Source organism: Hordeum vulgare, chromosome 7H (genome assembly GCF_904849725.1).
Source record: "Hordeum vulgare subsp. vulgare chromosome 7H, MorexV3_pseudomolecules_assembly, whole genome shotgun sequence".
In the NCBI taxonomy this organism is placed as follows: Eukaryota; Viridiplantae; Streptophyta; class Magnoliopsida; order Poales; family Poaceae; genus Hordeum; species Hordeum vulgare.
In genome coordinates, this window is record NC_058524.1 from 138,665,039 (window position 1) to 138,685,436 (window position 20,398).

At 45.8% G+C, this 20,398-nt stretch overlaps 1 protein-coding gene across 1 annotated transcript; it reads right to left on the minus strand.

Moving 5' to 3' along the window:
• Positions 1-5,155: 5,155 nt before the first annotated feature.
• On the minus strand, positions 5,156-8,131 carry LOC123412585 (aspartyl protease family protein At5g10770-like). Its single transcript, XM_045105534.1, has 3 exons — positions 7,880-8,131; positions 6,182-6,723; positions 5,156-6,067 (listed from the first exon to the last, which is right to left on the minus strand). The coding sequence occupies exons 1-3, from the start codon at positions 8,049-8,051 to the stop codon at positions 5,327-5,329; spliced, it is 1,455 nt and encodes a 484-aa protein (XP_044961469.1). The 5' UTR covers positions 8,052-8,131; the 3' UTR covers positions 5,156-5,326.
• Between the last annotated feature and the right edge of the window lie 12,267 nt (positions 8,132-20,398).

A 20,398-nucleotide genomic window follows, 5' to 3' on the forward strand; every position in this document is an offset into this window, starting at 1 on the left:
AATTTAATGCAAAATAAGAATGAAAAAGTGCCCAAAACAAATAGATGGGAAAATTGGGGGCAGCAAAATAGCCCCATCCAATTTAGTGCAAAACCCTAAACCCTAAAAATTGCTCAAGAAAAACAGCGAACAAATAGCCCCGGTTCGTAATACGAACCGGGACTAATACCCCTGCTCCCCCTCGCTCCCAGCCCCACCACGTGGAAGGTGTTTAGCCCCGGTTCGGGGCCGAACCGGGGCTAGCATTAGTCCCGATTGATTAGTCCCGGTTCACGAACCGGGACTAATGGCCCAACCGAACTAGGGCTAAAGACCATTTTTCTACTAGTGGAGTAAGAGAAAAATTCATGATCTCTTCGACACATTGGCGACTATGCCATTACAATTTAATAATAGTCTCATGTTGGGACTCAATAAGAGCATTAGCTTCACCTAATTGGTTAAAGAGAGCCACAAAGTGCTTCTGGGTCTCACCCTAAGCTTTGAACTTGTCGATGAACTTGTCAAACTCATTCCCATCATCCTTTGCATCCATGCTATCGGCCACACAATACATCAAAGATGGGTTAGATGAAATGATTGGTTTAGGGGGAGGGGTTATCTTATATGCCTTGGGCAGGAGGCACTTATGGCTAGTTGACGGTGCATAACCCAGTCAGTACCCTACCCTCGATAGGGTACCCAGTGTTGCGGGAAGTACCAGATTGGACCTTGCATAGGGTTTTACTCAAGTTCGCGCCTCCAATGAGGTATAATATCCTACGCCCTGCCTTGCCTTATTAGTGATGTGGGTGTAACGTACATTCCAATTTGATCAAGCAAGAAATGCGAAAAGAAAGAGAATATGAGGCCTTGTACAATGCTAGATGCTTAAGGAGGTGCTTAGAAAAATAAATCGGGTTTTCTGAAGCACCAATGCTTATTTATACAAGAGAGATGCCTAATTAAATTTCTACCCTGTAAAAATAAACATCGGCTTAAGAAAACCCTGATTTTTTTCTCTGACAACATGTTTGGTAACTTTTAGATAGGGAATGGTAATTTAGAGAAGGGAGTTGTAATGAGAATAGGAATTCCCTCTCAATTACCACCCCTCCCTTGCTAATAAAATGGTGGAAGTTGGACTCTAAACTCCCACGTCCAGTAACTCATAAGTTCTTATTCCCCCGAACCAAACATGTAACTTTATATTTCAGAATGCCCGAATTTTCATTCCCTCTCTCTAATTACCTCCAACCAAACAGGTTGTATGTACCATTCCTAAGCATTGCATTGTACAAAGGCTAATGTTACCATGTATAAAAGATGGGCGTGGCAAAGCCCTCAATGCATGCACATGCATGCATGGTACTCTAAATATTTGTTGTTAGAAAAAACTAGACTAGTTCTCCTCAACTATAAATAATTAGGTACAGATGAAGTAGGACGAAACATGTGGTCAGTTGTGTTGGCAATCAAGAATTCTTCTGAAATCAGCCAGGTGAACATTATTAGAATTGTGTCGAATATTGTGTACCTAGGAGGTTACAGTTGGACTCTGAGTAGTATTGTGTTTAGAGAGTATATGGAGTCATGTCCTAATAGGACACTTGACATCACATATATAGAAGGGGTAGACACACGACATAACATATATCAACATAATAGCACAGACACACGGGGAGCTGGCGGCGTGTGCCGGCGCCCGGGCGGTCGGGTGCGGTATTCTGACGGTGTCACGAGAAGGAGCGCCGTAGTAACACTTTGGAATGTAGCCATGTCGGTGAACCTCGTTAACAAATCTTGCCCGTATGATTGCTTGGTCCTTGATAGATTGACAGAACACGTCTGATTATTCTAACAAGTGGTATCAGAGGAAAGTTACGAAGAGATGGTTGTGCGTTGATCTAGAGGAAGGTCGAAGGTGATCGTGGCTGTGAGTTGTATGAACAACGGAAGCAGCGGAATTGATCGCTCGGTCTTTGATAGAAGATTAGTCTAGTAGATACAAGACAGTCAAGATGATTCGTTGTTGATTCGTTGGAGGATTACAGTATGGTCAACAAAATCAAACGGATGCAATCGAGAGTGGTGTTTTTCGACGGAATGGAAGCAATCGGAAACAGACCGACAGAATCAAGCTGAAGACTGGATCGCGACGCTCTCGGCGAGTTGGAAAATCACACGCGCAAGAAGGAAGTGATCGATCTGATCGAACATGTGGCAGCGGCGGCGCTTGCTCGCGCGAGGTGGCATGTACGTAGGTTGTCCGTTGCCGTGCAGGTGTCCAGGAGGGTCCTGTTCCAAGCGATGGTTGCATCAAGAAGCTACGGGTCTTGATGGGTGGACGAACCACTCAAAACCAGCTGAGGATGGCCCATGTTGGTGCACGTTGTGTGGTGGGAAGCCGGAACGGCATTTCCTATTTGGCGCGCATGTGACGTTCGTAAATGGGCCGACCCATCTAGGCGTCGGTTGATGATTTTTTTTTTAAACTTCCGTGAACTATTAAATTTGTGGATGAACTTTTAAAAAAAAATAATGAATATTTTTTATGATTGATGAACTTTTCCCTGAAAATCTATAGAACTTTTCTAAAATATTAAAATTCTATTAGCTTTTTTGAATAACGATGAACTTTTTCAAAATTTCATGAACATCTTTTTGAAAATGGTTTAATTTTTATCAGCATTGATGAACTTTTTTAAGATTGATGAACTCTTTTTTTAGTTTAATGAACTATTTTTTAAAATACGTGAACATATTTTGAATTTCTATGAAGTCTTTTCAAATTTAATAAACTTTTTCCAAATAGGACGAACTTTTTTTCAATAGCGATGAACTTTTTTCAAATTGATGAACTTTTTTTAAAGTTGATGAATATTTTTTAAAGATATGATTTTTTTCCAAATGGATGAACCTTTTTCTTTAAATGTGTAAACTTTTTTAGATTTCATATTTTTTTCATAAAAAATAGAAAATATGGACGTATTTTTCTACTGAATCAACATAAGAAAAAAGACAAAAAAAACTGGGTAGCACTCTAGTGGACCGGTCCAAGCCAGCGACGCTACACACGCCAGATCGTTAACAGATGCCTGCAGCGCTGCATAGGATCTCCAACCGGAACCGCAGAACGTGTGTACGAGGAAGTTGCAGGGTGAGAATTGTTAAAAAAATTTGGTTTTGAAAGGTATTACAACGTGTTGGAACGTGGAATCTGCTGGTGACTAGCATGTTGATCTCGTGCATGAAAAATAGTAGAACAAGAAAATAGTCAGGAAGTCACATGGTGCTACAGGAGTGAATGAAATTGTTTATCGCACACGTACACATGACACTACACGGACTATGTTTGGGTTCTTTGCTTCATATGATAAGGAGATGACGATATGGAAGCAGTGGTGTTGTTCGACTAGCAGTCAAACGGAATTGAGGATGAAGATGTGCGTAGAAGGCTCGGGTGAAGTCTGGAGCGCTTCGTGACACGGATCAGGAATACATAGGGCGTTAAGCAATGCACGGATGTTTGAGGTGGACACGATGCAGGGTGGGACATTGTTGCAGTCCGATATTTTTGGTTGGATCGGACTGGACTGTCTGACGGAGGATATCGGTTAAAGCAGAAGACGACGATGATTTCAGCGATGACTACGTAGGAGCGTGATGGAGATTGTGATCGACTTCTAGGGCATGAAAACACGCGGTGCATGCTCGAGGGCTTGTGCGGCTTTGACAGACCATGGCGCAAGGTTGACTCAATGAACTGCACACACGAGAGCTTGAAGTCGACATGCCGCTGGGTAGCAGGACCAGCTACATGGAGTCATGTTGAAGGTGGAGCTAGTGTCCAGCAGAAGACTTCACTCTATGTTGATGGAGGGGCTACGACGTAAGTTAAGAGAGAGTCGAAGCCTATTTCAACGGGATAGTGAGAGACACGTGGATCGGACTGGGTACCAGTGGTCTGTTGGATACGTGATACTCCGCATCGGTCGGTGATGATCGATGGGTTTCTGCAATAGGGGTTTGAGTGGTTTGGGTCCGCGGCCCTAGTGACTCGACCAGGACAGCAGGGGCTCGATGAGGTGATAGCGATGAGGTGTGCGGTAAGCACGGCACACAACGACATACCAACACACTAATGGTGAGACATGTGGTCATACAAAGTGTGCGGAGATGCTGAAATAGTGTTGACGAGTACTAGATTCAAGTTGGTGACTGGGTCTAACGGTGCTAGTTGATGGAAAAGAGTTGACCATGAAGAATCTGAGAAAGTGACAGAAAATCTGAAATTGTCAAAAGCGAAGAGAGTACATAGTCGTATATTCTATAGTGTTAAGTGCGGATGACAAGTACAGAAGAAGGCGGAGTGCTATAGCCATGGGACATGTTAAAGACTATCCGGGAAAAAGGTGAGACAACTGCGAATTTGACTCAGGGTGACGTAGGGCGAGGATAAAATTCCTTCACGTTTCGGACAAACAGTCAAGAAAGAGCAAGGATGTTGAGTACAGATAACTCTTATATTTTGCGTCCAAATGTGGGTTGTTCACTTTCTCGTAGGTCAGTGATCGGCGTGTGATGGCGTTGAACGGATACTCCAAAAGTTGAGAGCACGAAGTAGAGTAATAAGAAACTTAACTTTGCTCGAGTTTTGACTAGGAAGAAGACGAGAAGGGACTACAGTTGCACGTGGAGTCATATGAAGTCTCGGACTAGCAGCGATGTTCATGGTGTATCTCAAGTCCAATGTACATGAAGGATTGACGCATGGACGAATCCAAGGTGATGGAGAATATTCGCTGAGACGGAGTTTGTTAGAATTGTGTCGAATATCATGTAGGTTACAGTTGGACTCTGAATAGTATTGTGTTTAAACAAGATATATATGGAGTCGTGTCCTGATAGGACACTTGTATCTTTGACCTCTCATATATAGCCGGCGAGACACACGATGTAACATATGTCAACATAATTGCATAGACACATAGGGGAGCCAGCGACGTGTGCCGGCGCCTGGATGGCCGGGATGCGGCATTGTGACGGTGTCACGGGGAGGAACGTCCATAGTCATCCTTGAAGATTTAGCCATGTCAACAAAACTCGTTAACAAATTTTGTTGTCGTGTTTATGTGATTGGTTGGTCCTTAATAGATTGACATGACACCTCTTCTAACACAGATGTAAACATTTTTCATATTCAAAGTAAGCACCCATCGCCTCAACCTCTTTATTCATACTTGAAAACCGAAAACGAAAGTACAGGGTACTGACACATGCAGCAGGTACATATATAGAGTGGCGGTACGCGTCGATCGGCTACTTTTCTATACGAGGAAGGAAATCAGCAACTGAAGGGAACAAAACCAATCTTCTCGGACACAACGTTGTAGATCACCTCGGCGGAACGCTGCTGCGTGTTGCCGATGATGGAGATGTCATCATCAACCGCCGCGAACGCGAGGCACCCGTAGGCCGGTTGCGCCGCGTCAGGGAACATCATGATCCCGAAGAAGTCGAGCTTGAACACGGCTCCGTCGCTGAACTTGAACGACACCCCCGGTATAAAGATCGCGCTCTGGCCGGAGAAGTCGTAGCAGGTGTCGAGTTCTTGGAAGGGCGGCGCCGGCTTGTTCCCCTTCATGGTGAACTTGAAGCGGTCGCGGAGCAAGTTGTAGGCCTGAGTGGGGATGTACGTGAGGGTGGTGCCGGAGTCGAGCAGGGTGCCCTTGCTGGTGAACACGGACGGCGGCACCGGCAGGACGTAGCCACCGATGTTGATGGACGCGAGCTCCACGAAGTAGAAGGATGGGTACTGCGGCTTCTTGATCATCGCCGTGTACTGGACCTTGCCGGTGTCCGGGGCGGCGCCGATGCTGAGGAACCCGGGCCTCGTCATGTTGTGAGACGGCAGACAGTAGGAGAAGGTGCCGTCGAACGAGGAGGCCGTCTGCGAGGCCAGCGAGAGCTGGCCACGGCCGAGGCCAAGCAGCCCGTCGGTGGTGCCGAAGTCACCCAGGTTGGTGGTGCCGCATCCGAACGGGAAGCTGGAGAAGGTACGCGACGAGGAGAAGGTCAGCGTCTCCTGGGAGAGCGCGCCAGACGTGGAGGATCCATCGCCATAGCCGATGGTGTAGAGGCAGGTGGTGCCGTTGCACATGCCGCCGGCCACCGAGCACTCTGGCGTGCCGCAGCGCACGACGTTGTAGGTGGAGGACTTGGTCGGGTCGAAGAGCGGGTCGCGCTGCTGGTAACAGTGGCCAGTGCACGGCTTGCACTGGACCCACGACAGGTCGCTGCCGGTGTCGAAGAGCAGAGCAGATGGCTGAGGCGGCGTGCCGAAGCCAACGACGACGATGAACTCCGTTATGTTGTAGCCGCTGGTCCCCGGGACGTCCGGGATGGTGACGGACGGCCCCTTCGCTGGCGCAGGGGCCGGCGGGAGGTATATCGGAGGAAAGGCAACCGCTGGTGCAGGAGGCATCCCCTCTGATGGTGCGGGGTTTGGCGGGAAGAACATGGGTGGGAAGGCGACGGCTGGTAACATCGGAGGCATGCCATCTGCTGGCGCGGGGCTTGGCGGGAACATCGGAGGCATGGGAGGCATCGCCGAAGGGTCAGACCTTTGGCGGATGGTACTCAGCCGGGCTCTGTCGTGGCTGAGGATGTCGCGACTGCGTCCAGCCTGCTCGGCCGCACCGCAAGATGGATGGATGGTGAACTTGTTGCCAGAAGCCTCACCTACGAATCATTTACATATCACATGTTATATATACGAATTGCTCCTTTTTTGTAATATACAGGTACAAAATACATTTGATAAAGTAAATGTTTTTTATACCCAAGTGATAAGTGTCATAAGTATGACACTAAGCACTCAACATTTTTTACAACTAAAATTGTCATAAAAAACTAAAACATGCAACCCCAAAAGAAATTGAGGTCCTCATGTTAGTAAATTTAGCATAAAAATGTTCGAAGTTGTTATGTGTTCGTGCCATATGAGTGACACTTATTAAGGTCTTTTTTATAACATTCTAGTAAGGCCTAATATTTTATCATTGATTGCAATATTTATGTTAGTAGTTTAATTAGTACCAAACTAACCGCTTGGTATTCTAAGACCTATTTGTGCCTATATTAAAACTTTGGCATGTTCATCAAATTATAGTACGTGTACTGAATCTAGTGGACGGATCGATATAGTTGCATATATATAAAGAAAAATAAGCCAGCTGCATATATAGATTTGTTTCACACTCTAGAGACAAGTTCTTCTATGCAACGCGAAGTTGCCGCAGAGAGTCCGGCAAGTAGGGACGTAATTTCTGTCATGGCTATGAGATTCATATCACACGTTCTTTAGTTAGTGTTACAAAATTTGTTTTATTTCACAATGTAACACCTGATGTTTAATCAATATTTTTCGTTTCAAAAGTGTATTGTAATATTTAAAAAAATAAAAACACGACACAAACCTGAAAGAAAAGATAGTGGTGAATGCATACATGATACTCCCTCCGTTTCAAGGCCTTTTAAAGATTCTACTATAAATTACATACAGATATATATAGACATATTTTAAAGCTTAAATTCACTCATTTTATTTTGTATGTACTCTATAGTAAAAAAATTAAAAGGTTTTATATTTAAGAACGGATAAAGTGTGTGTGTGTGTCTATATATATATATATATATATATATATATATATATATATATATATATATATCACGAATGGTTGGAAAAATAATTCTCCCAGAAAAATCAACACTTCTTTTTAGAACGAACGAAGCATCATCAGTTTGTACGGTAGTTTCACACCCGTAGTACCCCATATATACCTTTTCTTTCTTTTAACATGTGTTTGTCTCACAGGTGTAGTACCCCGATCCATACCTGCAAACGAGGATGGATCATAGCACTGGGCTCGAGCCTGCTTGGAGCCGAGCACTTGGTCGAGGCTGACGGAGAGGTAGCGCGTCGGCCGAGCCGCCAGAGCGACGCCGCAGAGGAGGGCCAGCACCAGCAGGCTGCAGAGGAGCGACGACGGCCATCGGGACGACGCCATTGCTTGCACAGCTCAAGGTTGGTTTCGTCTCGCACCGGTGAATGAATTGGGCTGCAGTGTATCGAATCCTTATATTGGCAGACGCGGGGTGTCGTATCAGGTCCGACACAATCACGAAAAACAAAAAACAGGCGTCGCTGTTGCCAAGGCCTGCGCCTCGGACCAGCCGAGCAGGAGCTTGGCTGCGGCCTAGACGCGATGCGTCCGATGAGGATGATGCAACCATCTGCGTCGGCTGAAGTTTTTTTCGCTTGTATAATACTGTTATGTGTATTATACAAGCGAAAAAAACTGCAGCTGATGCTCTGCGTCGGCTGCGTCGGCTGAAGTTTTTATCAAAGAGTATTACTGTTATGTGCTTACAAGCTGGGATTTTTTGAGAAGGCATTGGGCAAGTGGGGATTCTCTCAGCAGTGGAGATCTCGCGTGATGGCATGCCTCTTTGATAAAATATTCGGTGAAGTTCAATAGCAAACTGTTGGAATCCTTGTTCCCATCCAGGTAGCTCCGTCAAGGTGACCCGTTATCATACTTTATGTTCCTCTTTGTAGCTGATGCTCTTTTATCTTTGATAAATGTGAGAGGATGGCCTTTAAGGGGTAAAAATTCACCAGTAGAAAAAGGGGCTATAGCCCCGGTTCGGTTGGGCCTTTAGCCTCGGTTCACGAACCGGGGCTAGCAAGGCGGGACTAATGCTAGCCCCGGTTCGGCCCCGAACCGGGGCTAATATTCCTCCACCTGGCGGGGCTGGGGGCGAGGGGGGGGAGAGGTATTAGTCCCGATTCTTATTACGAACCGGGTCTATTGCTTCGCTGCTTTTTTTCTTGAGCACTTTTTATGGTTTAGTGTTTTGCACTAAATTGGATGGGGCTATTTTGCTGTCTCCTATTTTTCCATTTATTTGTTTTGTGTACTTTTTAATTCTTGTTTTGCACTAAATTGGATGGTACATGCACAACAATAGAGGAACAATTATATTGCACATCATCGTCATGGATATATTACACCATCTCATCTGTCGTGCTTTGTCGAACATATTACAAAATGTAGACACGAGTTACACATGCACATATGCATCTCTTCTACACTTTAACATTTCATCTGAATTGCATTGACGGGCAATAATATTCTCCCTTCACATCTAGGACCTATGCATATAAGAATTCGACAATTTCCTCTTGAATTGCTCGTACACGTTCCTGTGGTAGAAGACCGTCCCGCAACCGTTCGATCTAATTTAAAGAAGGGGTCAATATATATATCAATGAAACCGAACAGAATTAACGGTAATAAAATAAAGTTGTGAGTATTGTTTATGAAACTTTAATTTTTTTATGTCCCGATTTTTGTCCGTCTCATGGGTCGTCTCGCGAATGAACTCGCAAACATAGTATCCACATAAATTGTTCCCCTCTTCCTGCCTCAATCACTTTACGAGAACAGAGTTCAATCAAAAACATAATCAAGAATGATAATGATATTGAAACTAGAATAAAGAGATGCGCGCATCTAGCTAGTAGTTATTTACATGCATTTGTCTAAATGTAAGCTCCGGCTTCCAAACAACCCAACACTTGGCGGTGAACCGTTTCCAAGCTCTGCCAAGAAAATGAAATGAATAATGGAGTTCTTTATTAATTGCTTGCTACCAGGAAATGAACTAAAAGTTGTCGATATAGTGCCATAATGATTGAAATTACCTCTGAAGGCATTCCTGCATGTTCGCCCATTCAGCGAGGGGTGTGCGTTCCGGGTCCATGAATTTTTCTAGTCCCTCGTCAGGTACAATGATTAATAGAATAAAGTGGAACCCGCGCACGCATAACAAGTTAATTATACATTTATAATAACATCGAGTAAGCAAAAATAGGATGTGTGCAGTAACACTCACTTGAAGTTGTAAGGAAATAGTATTTCCCTTTTGGTAGCGGAAAACCTTAACCCTTGTACCAAGTTATTCTCTGTCTCGCATGTATTCATTGCGAGACTTTGGTGATGAATGAAATATGGGTCAATGAACCCAATGTCATAGATTCATTCTCTTTTGCATTCGAGAATCTTCATTCTATAAAATTAATATAGTGATGAGTAAGATTATACATGCATGAACGAGCTGAGTAAGACTTAATGACATACATTCATAATACTTACAAACAATAGGCACTGATGATAGATTTGTCGAGGGCGTCTTGTTTGTATAACTGAAATAATTCGTTAAAGTCAATCATTAGCACGCCTTCTCCATGCCCGTAATGCTCGTCTTTATATGCATAGTAGATCCAGTTTTGTTGTTCAGCACATGCTCGCATGTACCAGTCATGCAATCATCGCATTTTTGTTGGTAGCTCGTTGACTAACTCTGGTTTGATGAGAGGAGCCCCGTGCCGGTACACGTATGTTATGTCAGTGAATTCCTGCATATGATTTAAGTACTCATCAATAGACATGTCATGAGCCTTGGCCGCTTCTTCGTATAGTGCAACAAACTCCGGATCGATACCAGTTGTTTCATCATTCCTCAGCTCGACTGCAGCTCTGCTCGAGCACACCTTTGTATCGGAATACACTTTGAGCGGGGGGCACGATTGGTTTTTCTGTTGTCCGAGCCGGGCAACTGATTTTCCCGCTCGACTTACTACTCTTCAACCGCTGCTTTTTTGCATGAGCCGACTTGAGAATAGAGCGTTCATAGTCTGCTGGAAATGGTGGCGGGGGATCTGCAAGGGTTTTCAGCATTTTCACGCACGCGGCGTGATCTTCTGGGGTGACCGGGAACTCTCGCTCTTTCGGCTTCTTCTTGTTAACCTTGTCAGCCATCCACTGTTGATGCTGGGCGTCTGCCCTCTTAATATTTTCCTCTCCAGTATGTCTCAAGGTCTCATCTCCACATCCTTATGAGGTACTTTTGGGAGGGGCGACAACTTACGTTTCGGTGATCAGAACCCCTTTCTGCCGCCACTATTAGTGGTGGTACGTTTCCGCTTTTTGCTCTGATCCTCAGTGGACGGGGACGGATGACGGGGCAGTGGAGACGGCTGATGCGGCGGTGGATACGGCTGCGCTGGAGACTGGTGAGGCGAAGAAGATGACGGTTGCACGGGAGACTGGTGAGGCGGCGAAGACGACGGTTGCGTTGGAGACTGGTGTCACGCCAAGATGTGACCCTATCCTCAATTTGGCACAAAGGCCTCGTCAGGGATAGAAGCGCATCTCGTCGTGTCGCAAGAATGGATATCGTTACAAGTACATGTACTGAAAAGAAGAGATATATATATAGAATTGGCTTACACTCGCCACAAGCTACATCAGAGTCACAGCAGTACATTACCTATTCATCAAGAGTAAGAGCAGGGTCCAACTACGGACGAAAACAAACGACAAAAGAAGAGCGACGTCCATCCTTGCTATCCCAGGCTGCCGGCCTGGAACCCATCCTAGATCGATGAAGAAGAAGAAGTAGCGACTCCAAATGAACAATCAACGCGCTCGCGTCGAGTAACCTTTACCTGTACCTGCAACTGGTGTTGTAGTTATCTGTGAGCCACACGGGACTCAACAATCTCATTTCCAAAGGTATCAAGACTAGCAAAGCTTAATGGGTGAGGCATGGATAAGTGGTGAGGTTGCAGCAGCGGCTAAGCATATGTATATGGTGGCTAACTTATGAGTACAAGAAATAAGAGAGGGAAGATCTACGCATAACGGACGTGAACTATTGTTGATCAAATGAATGATCCTGAACACCTACCTACGTCAGACATAACCCCACCGTATCCTCGATCGGAGAAGGAACTCATGAAAGAGACATCCTGAACACCTACCTACGTCAGACATAACCCCACCGTGTCCTCGAACGGAGAAGGAACTCACGAAAGAGACAGTCACGGTTACGCACGCAGTTGGCAAGTTTTAATTAAGTTAATTTCAAGTTATCTAGAACCAGTGTTAAAAAAGTTTCCATGTTGCCACATAACCGCGGGCACGGCTTTCCGAAAAGATTTAACCCTGCACGGGTGCTCCAACTAGTCCATCACAAATTACCACAAGCCGCATAGAAATCCTCAATCACGAAGCTCGCGATCTCGTCGGATTCCCTAGTGGAAAACCTCAACTCTGAGATTACCCAAAGCATCACCGGAATCCCGATGCACAAGATATCTCGTCAAAGGTAAAACTAATCTAGCAAGGCCGCCCGACGTGTCGACGATCCCGATAGGAGTCACGTACCTCGTTCTCAGGACACAACGGATGAGCGATGGTTACCACGCCAAACGCCGAGTTGCCCCGGGTAGCGTTAATAAGCTGCTCTGTTTTGGACCAACACTCATGAGGAGCACTGGCCCAGGGGTTGATTAAATTTCCTCGGGTTAATTACTCCCTATGTAGTTCATTAGTTATTAGGAAAATGTAGTACCAAAGTTGGGCCTTGCCAGACCAGCTTTAATCTAAAACGAATTATCAAGGGGGTCCCCATAACAACCCCGATCGTGTTAGGAGCGCTCATTTATGGAACATAACACCGGTAGCCGAAAACTAAGGGGGCAAAGGTGGAACAAAACACCAGGCTAGAAAGGCCGAGCCTTCTGGCTTTTACCAAGTATATAGGTGCATTAAATTAAATAGCATCAATATGGTGATAAGACAAGGAGCCCATGTTATCACATGGAAGCAACTACACCTGCAACTAGCAACGCTAACAACAAGGTTAAGCAAGCGGTAACATAGCCAATCAGTGGTTTGCTAGGTCGAACATGTTGTAGGTAATTAATCATGGCATTGTTGAGAGGCTGATATTTAACAAGTGGTAGGCAACGAGACATAATACGATAGAAGCGATAAACTAGCATGGCAATGATAGTAATGGTATCTGGGGAAATGGTCATCTTGCCTGAGATCCCGCTTGGAAGAAGAATGACTCCGAGAAGTCGGCGAACCAACAGTTGAACGGGTCCTCACATTCCGACACGCTTGCGGAACTCTATCGAGACGAAGCAAACCGGAAACAAACATCAACACTAATATCCACCACGGCGAAAGCAAGACATGATGCATACCCTAATATGATGCATGATCAGTTCAATGATGCAAGGCATGGCATGGCAATTCACCTCACACAAACTCTACACATTAAGTGAATCTCGATATGCAACGGGTTACATATCGACGAAACTCCACGATTAATTATTTAGTTCACTCTCAGTTATTCACACGGCAATATTAAATTGTAGTTAACATGGCAAGGGTGAAGCGATGTTCCTACATTCATCCTAGTCGGTACACACGCGAAACATAGATCGAAGCTACGACACAAGAGACATGCAACACAATAGAATTATGCCATGAATGCGACATGCATGCAAGTTCATCAACATCACGACAAGAAGGGAAATAAGCATGTGTCGCCACGGCGAGCGAAAACGAACCATGGCGGCAAAACGGAAACGATGCCACGGCAACATTCCTATCCCGATAACTCGTCGAGATATCGTGCCAACGTATTGGGAACGCGTGCGGGAACGGTAAATAAAGATGAGGTGATCCCGGTTACCGGGTTCCCATGTGTCGAGGGCACAACTAAAGAGGAACACAACGTGCCACGGTCAACATACGGTGCAACATACATACATCTCACACAACATGCATTCGGTTCACGAGACGTCTCATCGGTATACCTTCGACGCGTGCGAATCGGAGTGGTTCGGTTCGGTGAAGGGGAACAACGGTCGTCGTGAACGTCGTGGAAGTAGTTGTCGTCGTGGTACACGGTCTCATCGATGGTAGTCGTTCGCTCGGCGTCGTGGTTCACGTCTTCGGCGACGGTAGTCGATCACGTCTCCGTCGATGTTCGGGGTTCGTTGAGGACGTCGTTGTACTCGCCGGACTTGTCGACGACCCACGACGGCGGGGATGGTGCATGCGGTCTTCGCGACGCTCCAACAGGCAACCGGGCAAGGCAACAACAAGCGGCGACGGCAAGCGGCAGCAGCAACAGGCAAGCTAGCAAAGCAAGGCAAGCTAGCAAGCACGGCCAGCAGCTAGCTCACAGCAACTAGCAGGTATTAGCAAGCAAACAAGCAAACTAGCAGCAAAGCAACCTAGCAAAGCAAGCTAGCTAAGCGGCATGCTTACGCAGCTAACAACAAAAATCTACTAACAAATACTAGCTAGCAAAGCAGCAGCATCTACAGCAACTACAACAAGCATGCCAAACATCCACGGCAGCAGCAAGGCAGCAGCATGCAACAGGCAAAAGCAAGAGCAACCAGCAACAGCACAAGCCAACTGCTAGCAGCAACTACAGGCAAAGCAAGGCACGACAAGCATCCGGCCACGGGAACAACAACTACAAGCGCTACATGCAAAACCAATAGGCAACAGCGAGCAGCAGCTACATCAGCAAGCGCAGCAACACAACAGCAGGAGCAGCAATCGGCAAGAGCAGCAGGCTCGGCAGGGGCACAAGGGCGGCGCGACACCGGCAAGCGGACCACGGCCGGCGAGGGAGGAGCGGCGATGCACCGACGAGCAGGGAGGCTGGCGCGGCGACTGCGGCGAGCTCGCGAGGCGGCGCGCGCACGGGACGACCGGGAGGCCACGGCGCGGCGACGAGGAGGCGCGGGGCGTAGGGCTCCTGCAGGCGGGGGCGCGACCAACGTCAGGGCAAGGCGCGGAAGACGACAAGGACACGGGTGGCGCGAGGAGGCGACCATGGCGGTAGGGGAACGGCGAGGAGGAGGGGTCGGGCACCGGCGAGGGCAGCGACGCAAATGAGGCCGACGGTGGCGGGGCTGACCTGGGGGCCTGCCGGCGAGCAGCGAGGCGGCGCGGGCACGCGGGGGAAGAGGCGGCGCGCGGGGTGGAGCGAGGGGCTCGAGGGGAGGCAGAAGGAGGAGGCGCTGGGAGATGGCGACGGCGCGAGGGGTGGAGAGGGACGAGGGGGCTCACGCGCACGGGAGGCCTTCGCTAGGGCAGGGGTGTGCTGGGCCTTGGCCCAAGTGGGCCTGGCAGGCTCCTCCTCTCTTGGGGTTTTAAAAAAAACAGAAAAACACACTTTAAAAGATGAAGATTAAACAAAAAATAGAAAAAATGCCTTTTTTACTCCTTTTAAAATACACCCCAACTTTTAAAATAGATCGGGCCTTTTAAAACAATTAAAAAGAATGAAACCTTTTTCTTAAGAATTAAATCAAAACCCTTTTACAAAAGAATAAAATAAAACCTCTTTATTTAAAGAATAAAATAAAATCCCTTTTAAAGAGAAAAGGAAATGAGAGGGTTTTAAAATAAAACACAAGGAGAAATAAAAATAAAACCCAAGGGTTGCCCCCACATTTAATAAAAGGACTTTTTAAAAGAAGACACTTTTTTAAAAAAGGGGTTAAAACGGAAACTTAGCAAAATCAAAAAATGAAATAAGAGGAGAGAGAGGGGGAACTTCTATCGCTCTACGACTCGGTGATCACTCGAAGCACCACACTCCAAACACCACACGCGAGAGACGATGAAAGATGCCATGCATGATGCGATGATGCAACTACATGATGATGCAACAAGTAAAAATACCCACACGACGGAAACGGAAAGGAAAGGGGAATCTTCTGGAACGTCGGCATCGGGCTGTCACAACTGGTGAGGTGGAGGCAAAGAAGGATTGCTGCTTTGAGGAGTCGGTGGTCTTGGTGGCCAATTTGGAAGCAAGATGTGCTCCTTTGGTCATACAACGGTCTGTTTCTTGACTTCTCCAAGTTTACTCAAATCCCTATCTTCACCTGGAGGGTAGTCCAGCTTCAGCTCCTCATATTCTTTCAGCACTTCATCCACCGCGACGACAGTGTATCCTTTTGGAACTGGAGAGCAATGCCAAGTTGGATTATGTCCAATTGGTACGGCCACGCCGACCGCCACCGTCAACCTTAAGTTAGCAAGTTTCACCTTTAGCTCACAAGGTGTGCTCTGTGTGATATCATCCACTGGGTAGCGTCGAGGAGGACCCGTCGTTAGTGCATCATCATCACCATCATCCTGGAGCTGCGTGGAAGCGATACTGCTTTTCCGATTCAATGCAGCTTCTATCATGAGCCGCTCAGATTGGCCGCTACCTTCTTGTCTGTCGGTTTGATCCTGCTGCAGCCGCTTTACTACTTCTTCTATATTACGCAGCCGGTCTGCAGAAGCCGCTTTCTCAGCTACCTCCTTTTCCTTTCTCCTCTGATGGGTTCTATTGGGAAATCTCTTCCTTTCCTCGGAAAACGCAAGCATCTACGGCGTGTAAGCCTCGTGCTCGCCCTTTGTGTTCTGGTAAGCCTCGTGCTCGCCCTTTGTGTTCATCATTCCCATGGGCGCGTGAGAGCTCGTCATTCTCTCTGTGGGGAACGAACCTCCCCTCTTCAACATCCTTTACTGCACGTCTAATGTTCTCGGTGGGTAGGGGATTATCTTTGTGTCTTTGGTTATATATTGCCTTCCCTTGTGCGTCCAACAAGCCCCCATGCCCGTAAAACTAGTTTCTGGCCCGTTCGATCCATATTAAGGGCTCTGGAGTGATATTGTTAGCCCGAAATGATGCCTCAAGTGCTTCTCACTTAGCCATGTGACCGGCGTAGCCACCAGGCCCCATAACATGGTGGTACTTCTTCATACTTGCATTCCTCTTATTTGCTGCAGACTTTTTCAAGGCGTCCTCCGATTTCTTGTATAGCACAAATTCGGCCCAATAGTCGTTTATCTTCTCATAGCCGTTATCGAAATCTGCAGTCTTATCACGCAAGATAAATTCCTGGTGCAATCTTTTCTTCCAGCCCCTGAATAAATCGGCCATCTTCTTAAGAGCCCACTCCTTGACTTTTTCTCTAGGGCCTCCTTTCTCCTCTTCATTTCCTCCTCATTTGGCTCCTCCTCATATAGATCAACCTCGGGCGCCGGCAGGGTGAAATGAATCATGACCTTTCTCCAAAGATTTTCTTTGGCTAGTGTGCTGACATATGAGACCCCTTCCTCCCTTGGCTTGATCCATTCTCGAATGGTGATAGGGACGTGGTCCCTAAGAACAACTTCGCATGCCTTCACAAACTTCTGCTTTACATCTGCGGGAGCAATTGGTTGCTTGACATTTGAGACGCTTTCGATCCTGTACCTCTCACCGTCATCCATCTTGTTGGTTGGGCCTCGTTTCGTCCGTACTGAAGTTTTGCTCGATTCGTAGGGCTAAAAGAAAGAGCGTTAATGTATGTATATAGACAACAAAGGATTAATTTATTAATATATATGCACCTCGACAGAGCCGTCGGCTTCTGGCTCGTAGGCTTCTTCTTCATTGGAGCTGCCGAGTCCTCCCTCGCCCGAGGCGTGGGCGTCTACCTCACCGGAGCTTCTACCTCCTATGTTGAGAGACTCATCTCCCTCGCTGAACTCGTTCAGAAACTGATTGGTGACATCGCCAACAATAAAATCATCCCCGCGGATGACACCATGCATCACGTCTTCCTGATATTCGTCTCTGTCGTGTATTGCATCCATAGTATCTATGAATTAATTAAACATAAAAAACTAAATTAACTAACAACTAAAACTCCCGCTTATATATATATATTGGATAATCCACTTAATTAATGCATCATCGAATAATCCACTTAATATTATCGAATACATCAATAATACATCTCTCGAATACAGTAATACATCTCTCGAATAATATGTAACTAATCAACCAACAAAGAGCCGTCGATGTACCGCGTCGCCGGCGATGGACACCCAAAGAGCAGGGACCATCACCGGATCATAGCTCAAGTGAGATCCCTGAAGAACCTGCCAGATATTGGAGGACCTGGCATCCAACGCCTCATTGTAGCGAGGGACGTGCTCGTCCTCCTCCGTCACACGGCGACGTACCTCTCCTTGGGGGCCAATACCCTCGGCAGAGAAAGTGGCCCCCGTGACCGCCACCAAAGAAGCTCCGGGTCAACGACGGGAGCCTGGTTCCTCACCAAGCTGCGCGCCCCGGAAGGTAACTCCTCCTAGTGTCAGCCCGATGGAGCCTAGTCCCGCACATGCTAGAGCCTATCAAGCAGGTGGTCCCCACTGACTCGACGACGAGGATGCAGGCCGGGCACCGTATGTCCTACTATTTAATAAGCTTATCTAAACTTGTACTCCCTTCGGTCCAAAATATAAGAACTTTTAAAGATTTCATCAGAAAACTACATACGGAGCAAAATGAGTGAATCTATACTCTAAAATATGTCTAACAGATTCTCTGGATCTTTAAGGGATTTAACAAAATGGCGACATTCTGGATCTGCAGAAAATGATCCATATTTTTCCTGATCTCATCTACCCTTCTATATGTCACATTGTCTATTTTAAAAGGATTCAAGAAAACCATGACTTAATCATTACCTACTAATAATAGGCGCATGATGCTAGGAAGGTTTACAAAGTTGTTTTGTAAGGGAATCCCGAATAGGATAATTAGCTTTTTGGTACGCAGTTCAAAGAGAGCCATCCGAATATCGCTATTTGGAAGTACTTTGCTGAACTTCGTACCAAAAAATGAATTATTATATTAGAAACTCCGTTCCAAAACAACTTTCGAGAGCTTCATAGCGCCATGCGTCTATTACTACGAGGTAATGATGAAGCCATTGATTTCTTCAATACTTTGACAAACAACGTGACATATAGAATCTAGCTAGCTAGCTAGGTTACATAGATGAGACAAAAAAATTGAATCAACTTGTGCACATACATAATGTGGCATTCTTGATAAATCCATTATTAAAGGAGAAACCAAAATTAATTTATATAATGTGCACATACATCAGCAGGACACCTCAGTGGGGATCATCGGGGACTCCTCCGGCAATCGTCAGATACTTACCGGCGATCGTCGAGGAGTCTTCCGGCGATCATATATGCAACATATATTGATTATATATGAAATAATGAACAACTTTTAACAACATTGCATATAAACAACATATTGCAAATTAATTTATCATCATATACATATGTTTATCATACATATTATAAGTTAATTGATCGTCATACATATTGCAAATTAATTTATCATCATACATATAAGCAACATATTGCAAAATTAATTAATTTATATATATAAGCAACATATCGTCATACAACTTTTAACAACATCGTAGAACATGCATATATCATCATATATTCATCCTACATATACATATTGCAAATTAATTTATTAAGAAAAAAAATGCTCGGAGGGGCTGGAGGAGTGGGTTCTCAACGGCGGGGCCTACGCACAGCGCGGTCGTGGCGGTGGGGTGAGGCAGCCGACAAAGGTGCTCGGGCGGCGGAGGCGCACGAGAGGCGGCACATGGGTGAACGCGGGTCGGGTGGCGCACGCGGCGCGGTGGTGCTCCGACGAGCAGGGAGAAGGTCCGACGCCGGCGAGGAGGATGGCATGGCGTCGGCGACGACACGCAGCCTGGAGGTGTCATGGTGTTCGTCCGGTGCGCAGCGAGAGGAAGAAGAGATCGAACTGGCGACGATTTGAGTTGGAAATTTCCAACTCCCGCTTATATAGTAGGACCTTTAGTCCCGGGTTGGCGCTCGAACCGGGACTAAATACCCCCCTTTAGTCCTGGTTGGAGCCGGCCTTTAGTCCCGGTTGGTGGCTCCAACCGGGACTAAAGGGGGTCTTTAGTCCCGGTTCAAGCCCCAACCCGGGACTAAAGATCTCGGCTGGCACCGGCGCGGGGCACCACAATGTTTAGTCCCACCTCGCTTGTCGAGAGGAGCTGATTCTGGTTTATAAGCCCCGCTGCCCAAACCGTCTCGAGCTCTTCTCAAACGCAGGCTTACGGGCCTAAACGCACTCTCTATGCCTAAATTTTAAAATAGATGCATATTTAAAGACAAAGTTCAACAAAATTAAAAGTGTAACTGCACTTTAAATTTAGGTTGAATTTTCTCTATAAATTTGCATCTATTTTCAATTTTTCCATTATTTTTGTTTTGTTTTTTGCTTTATTTATTTTCTTTTTTTCTACTTACAACTGAATATTTACTTTTCAAATTTGAATAGTTTAAATTTGAATTCTTTGAAATTTTGAATAACTTTACTTTCATTCTTTGCTATTAAAGATTTTTTAACAAATAAACACTTTCATAATTTTAGTTGATTATTTTTAATTCATTTTTTAGTTAATGTTTAGTTGATTCTTTTTAGTTGACTCTTTTATTTTTGTTTTCTATTAAAGATTTTAACAAAGAAACTTTATGAAAATTCTTTTGAGTTCATATTTTTTTTGTTTCATTTTTTGAACTTATTTGAACTCCATATATTTTGTGTGTTCAAAATGCACCATTCAAAGGCA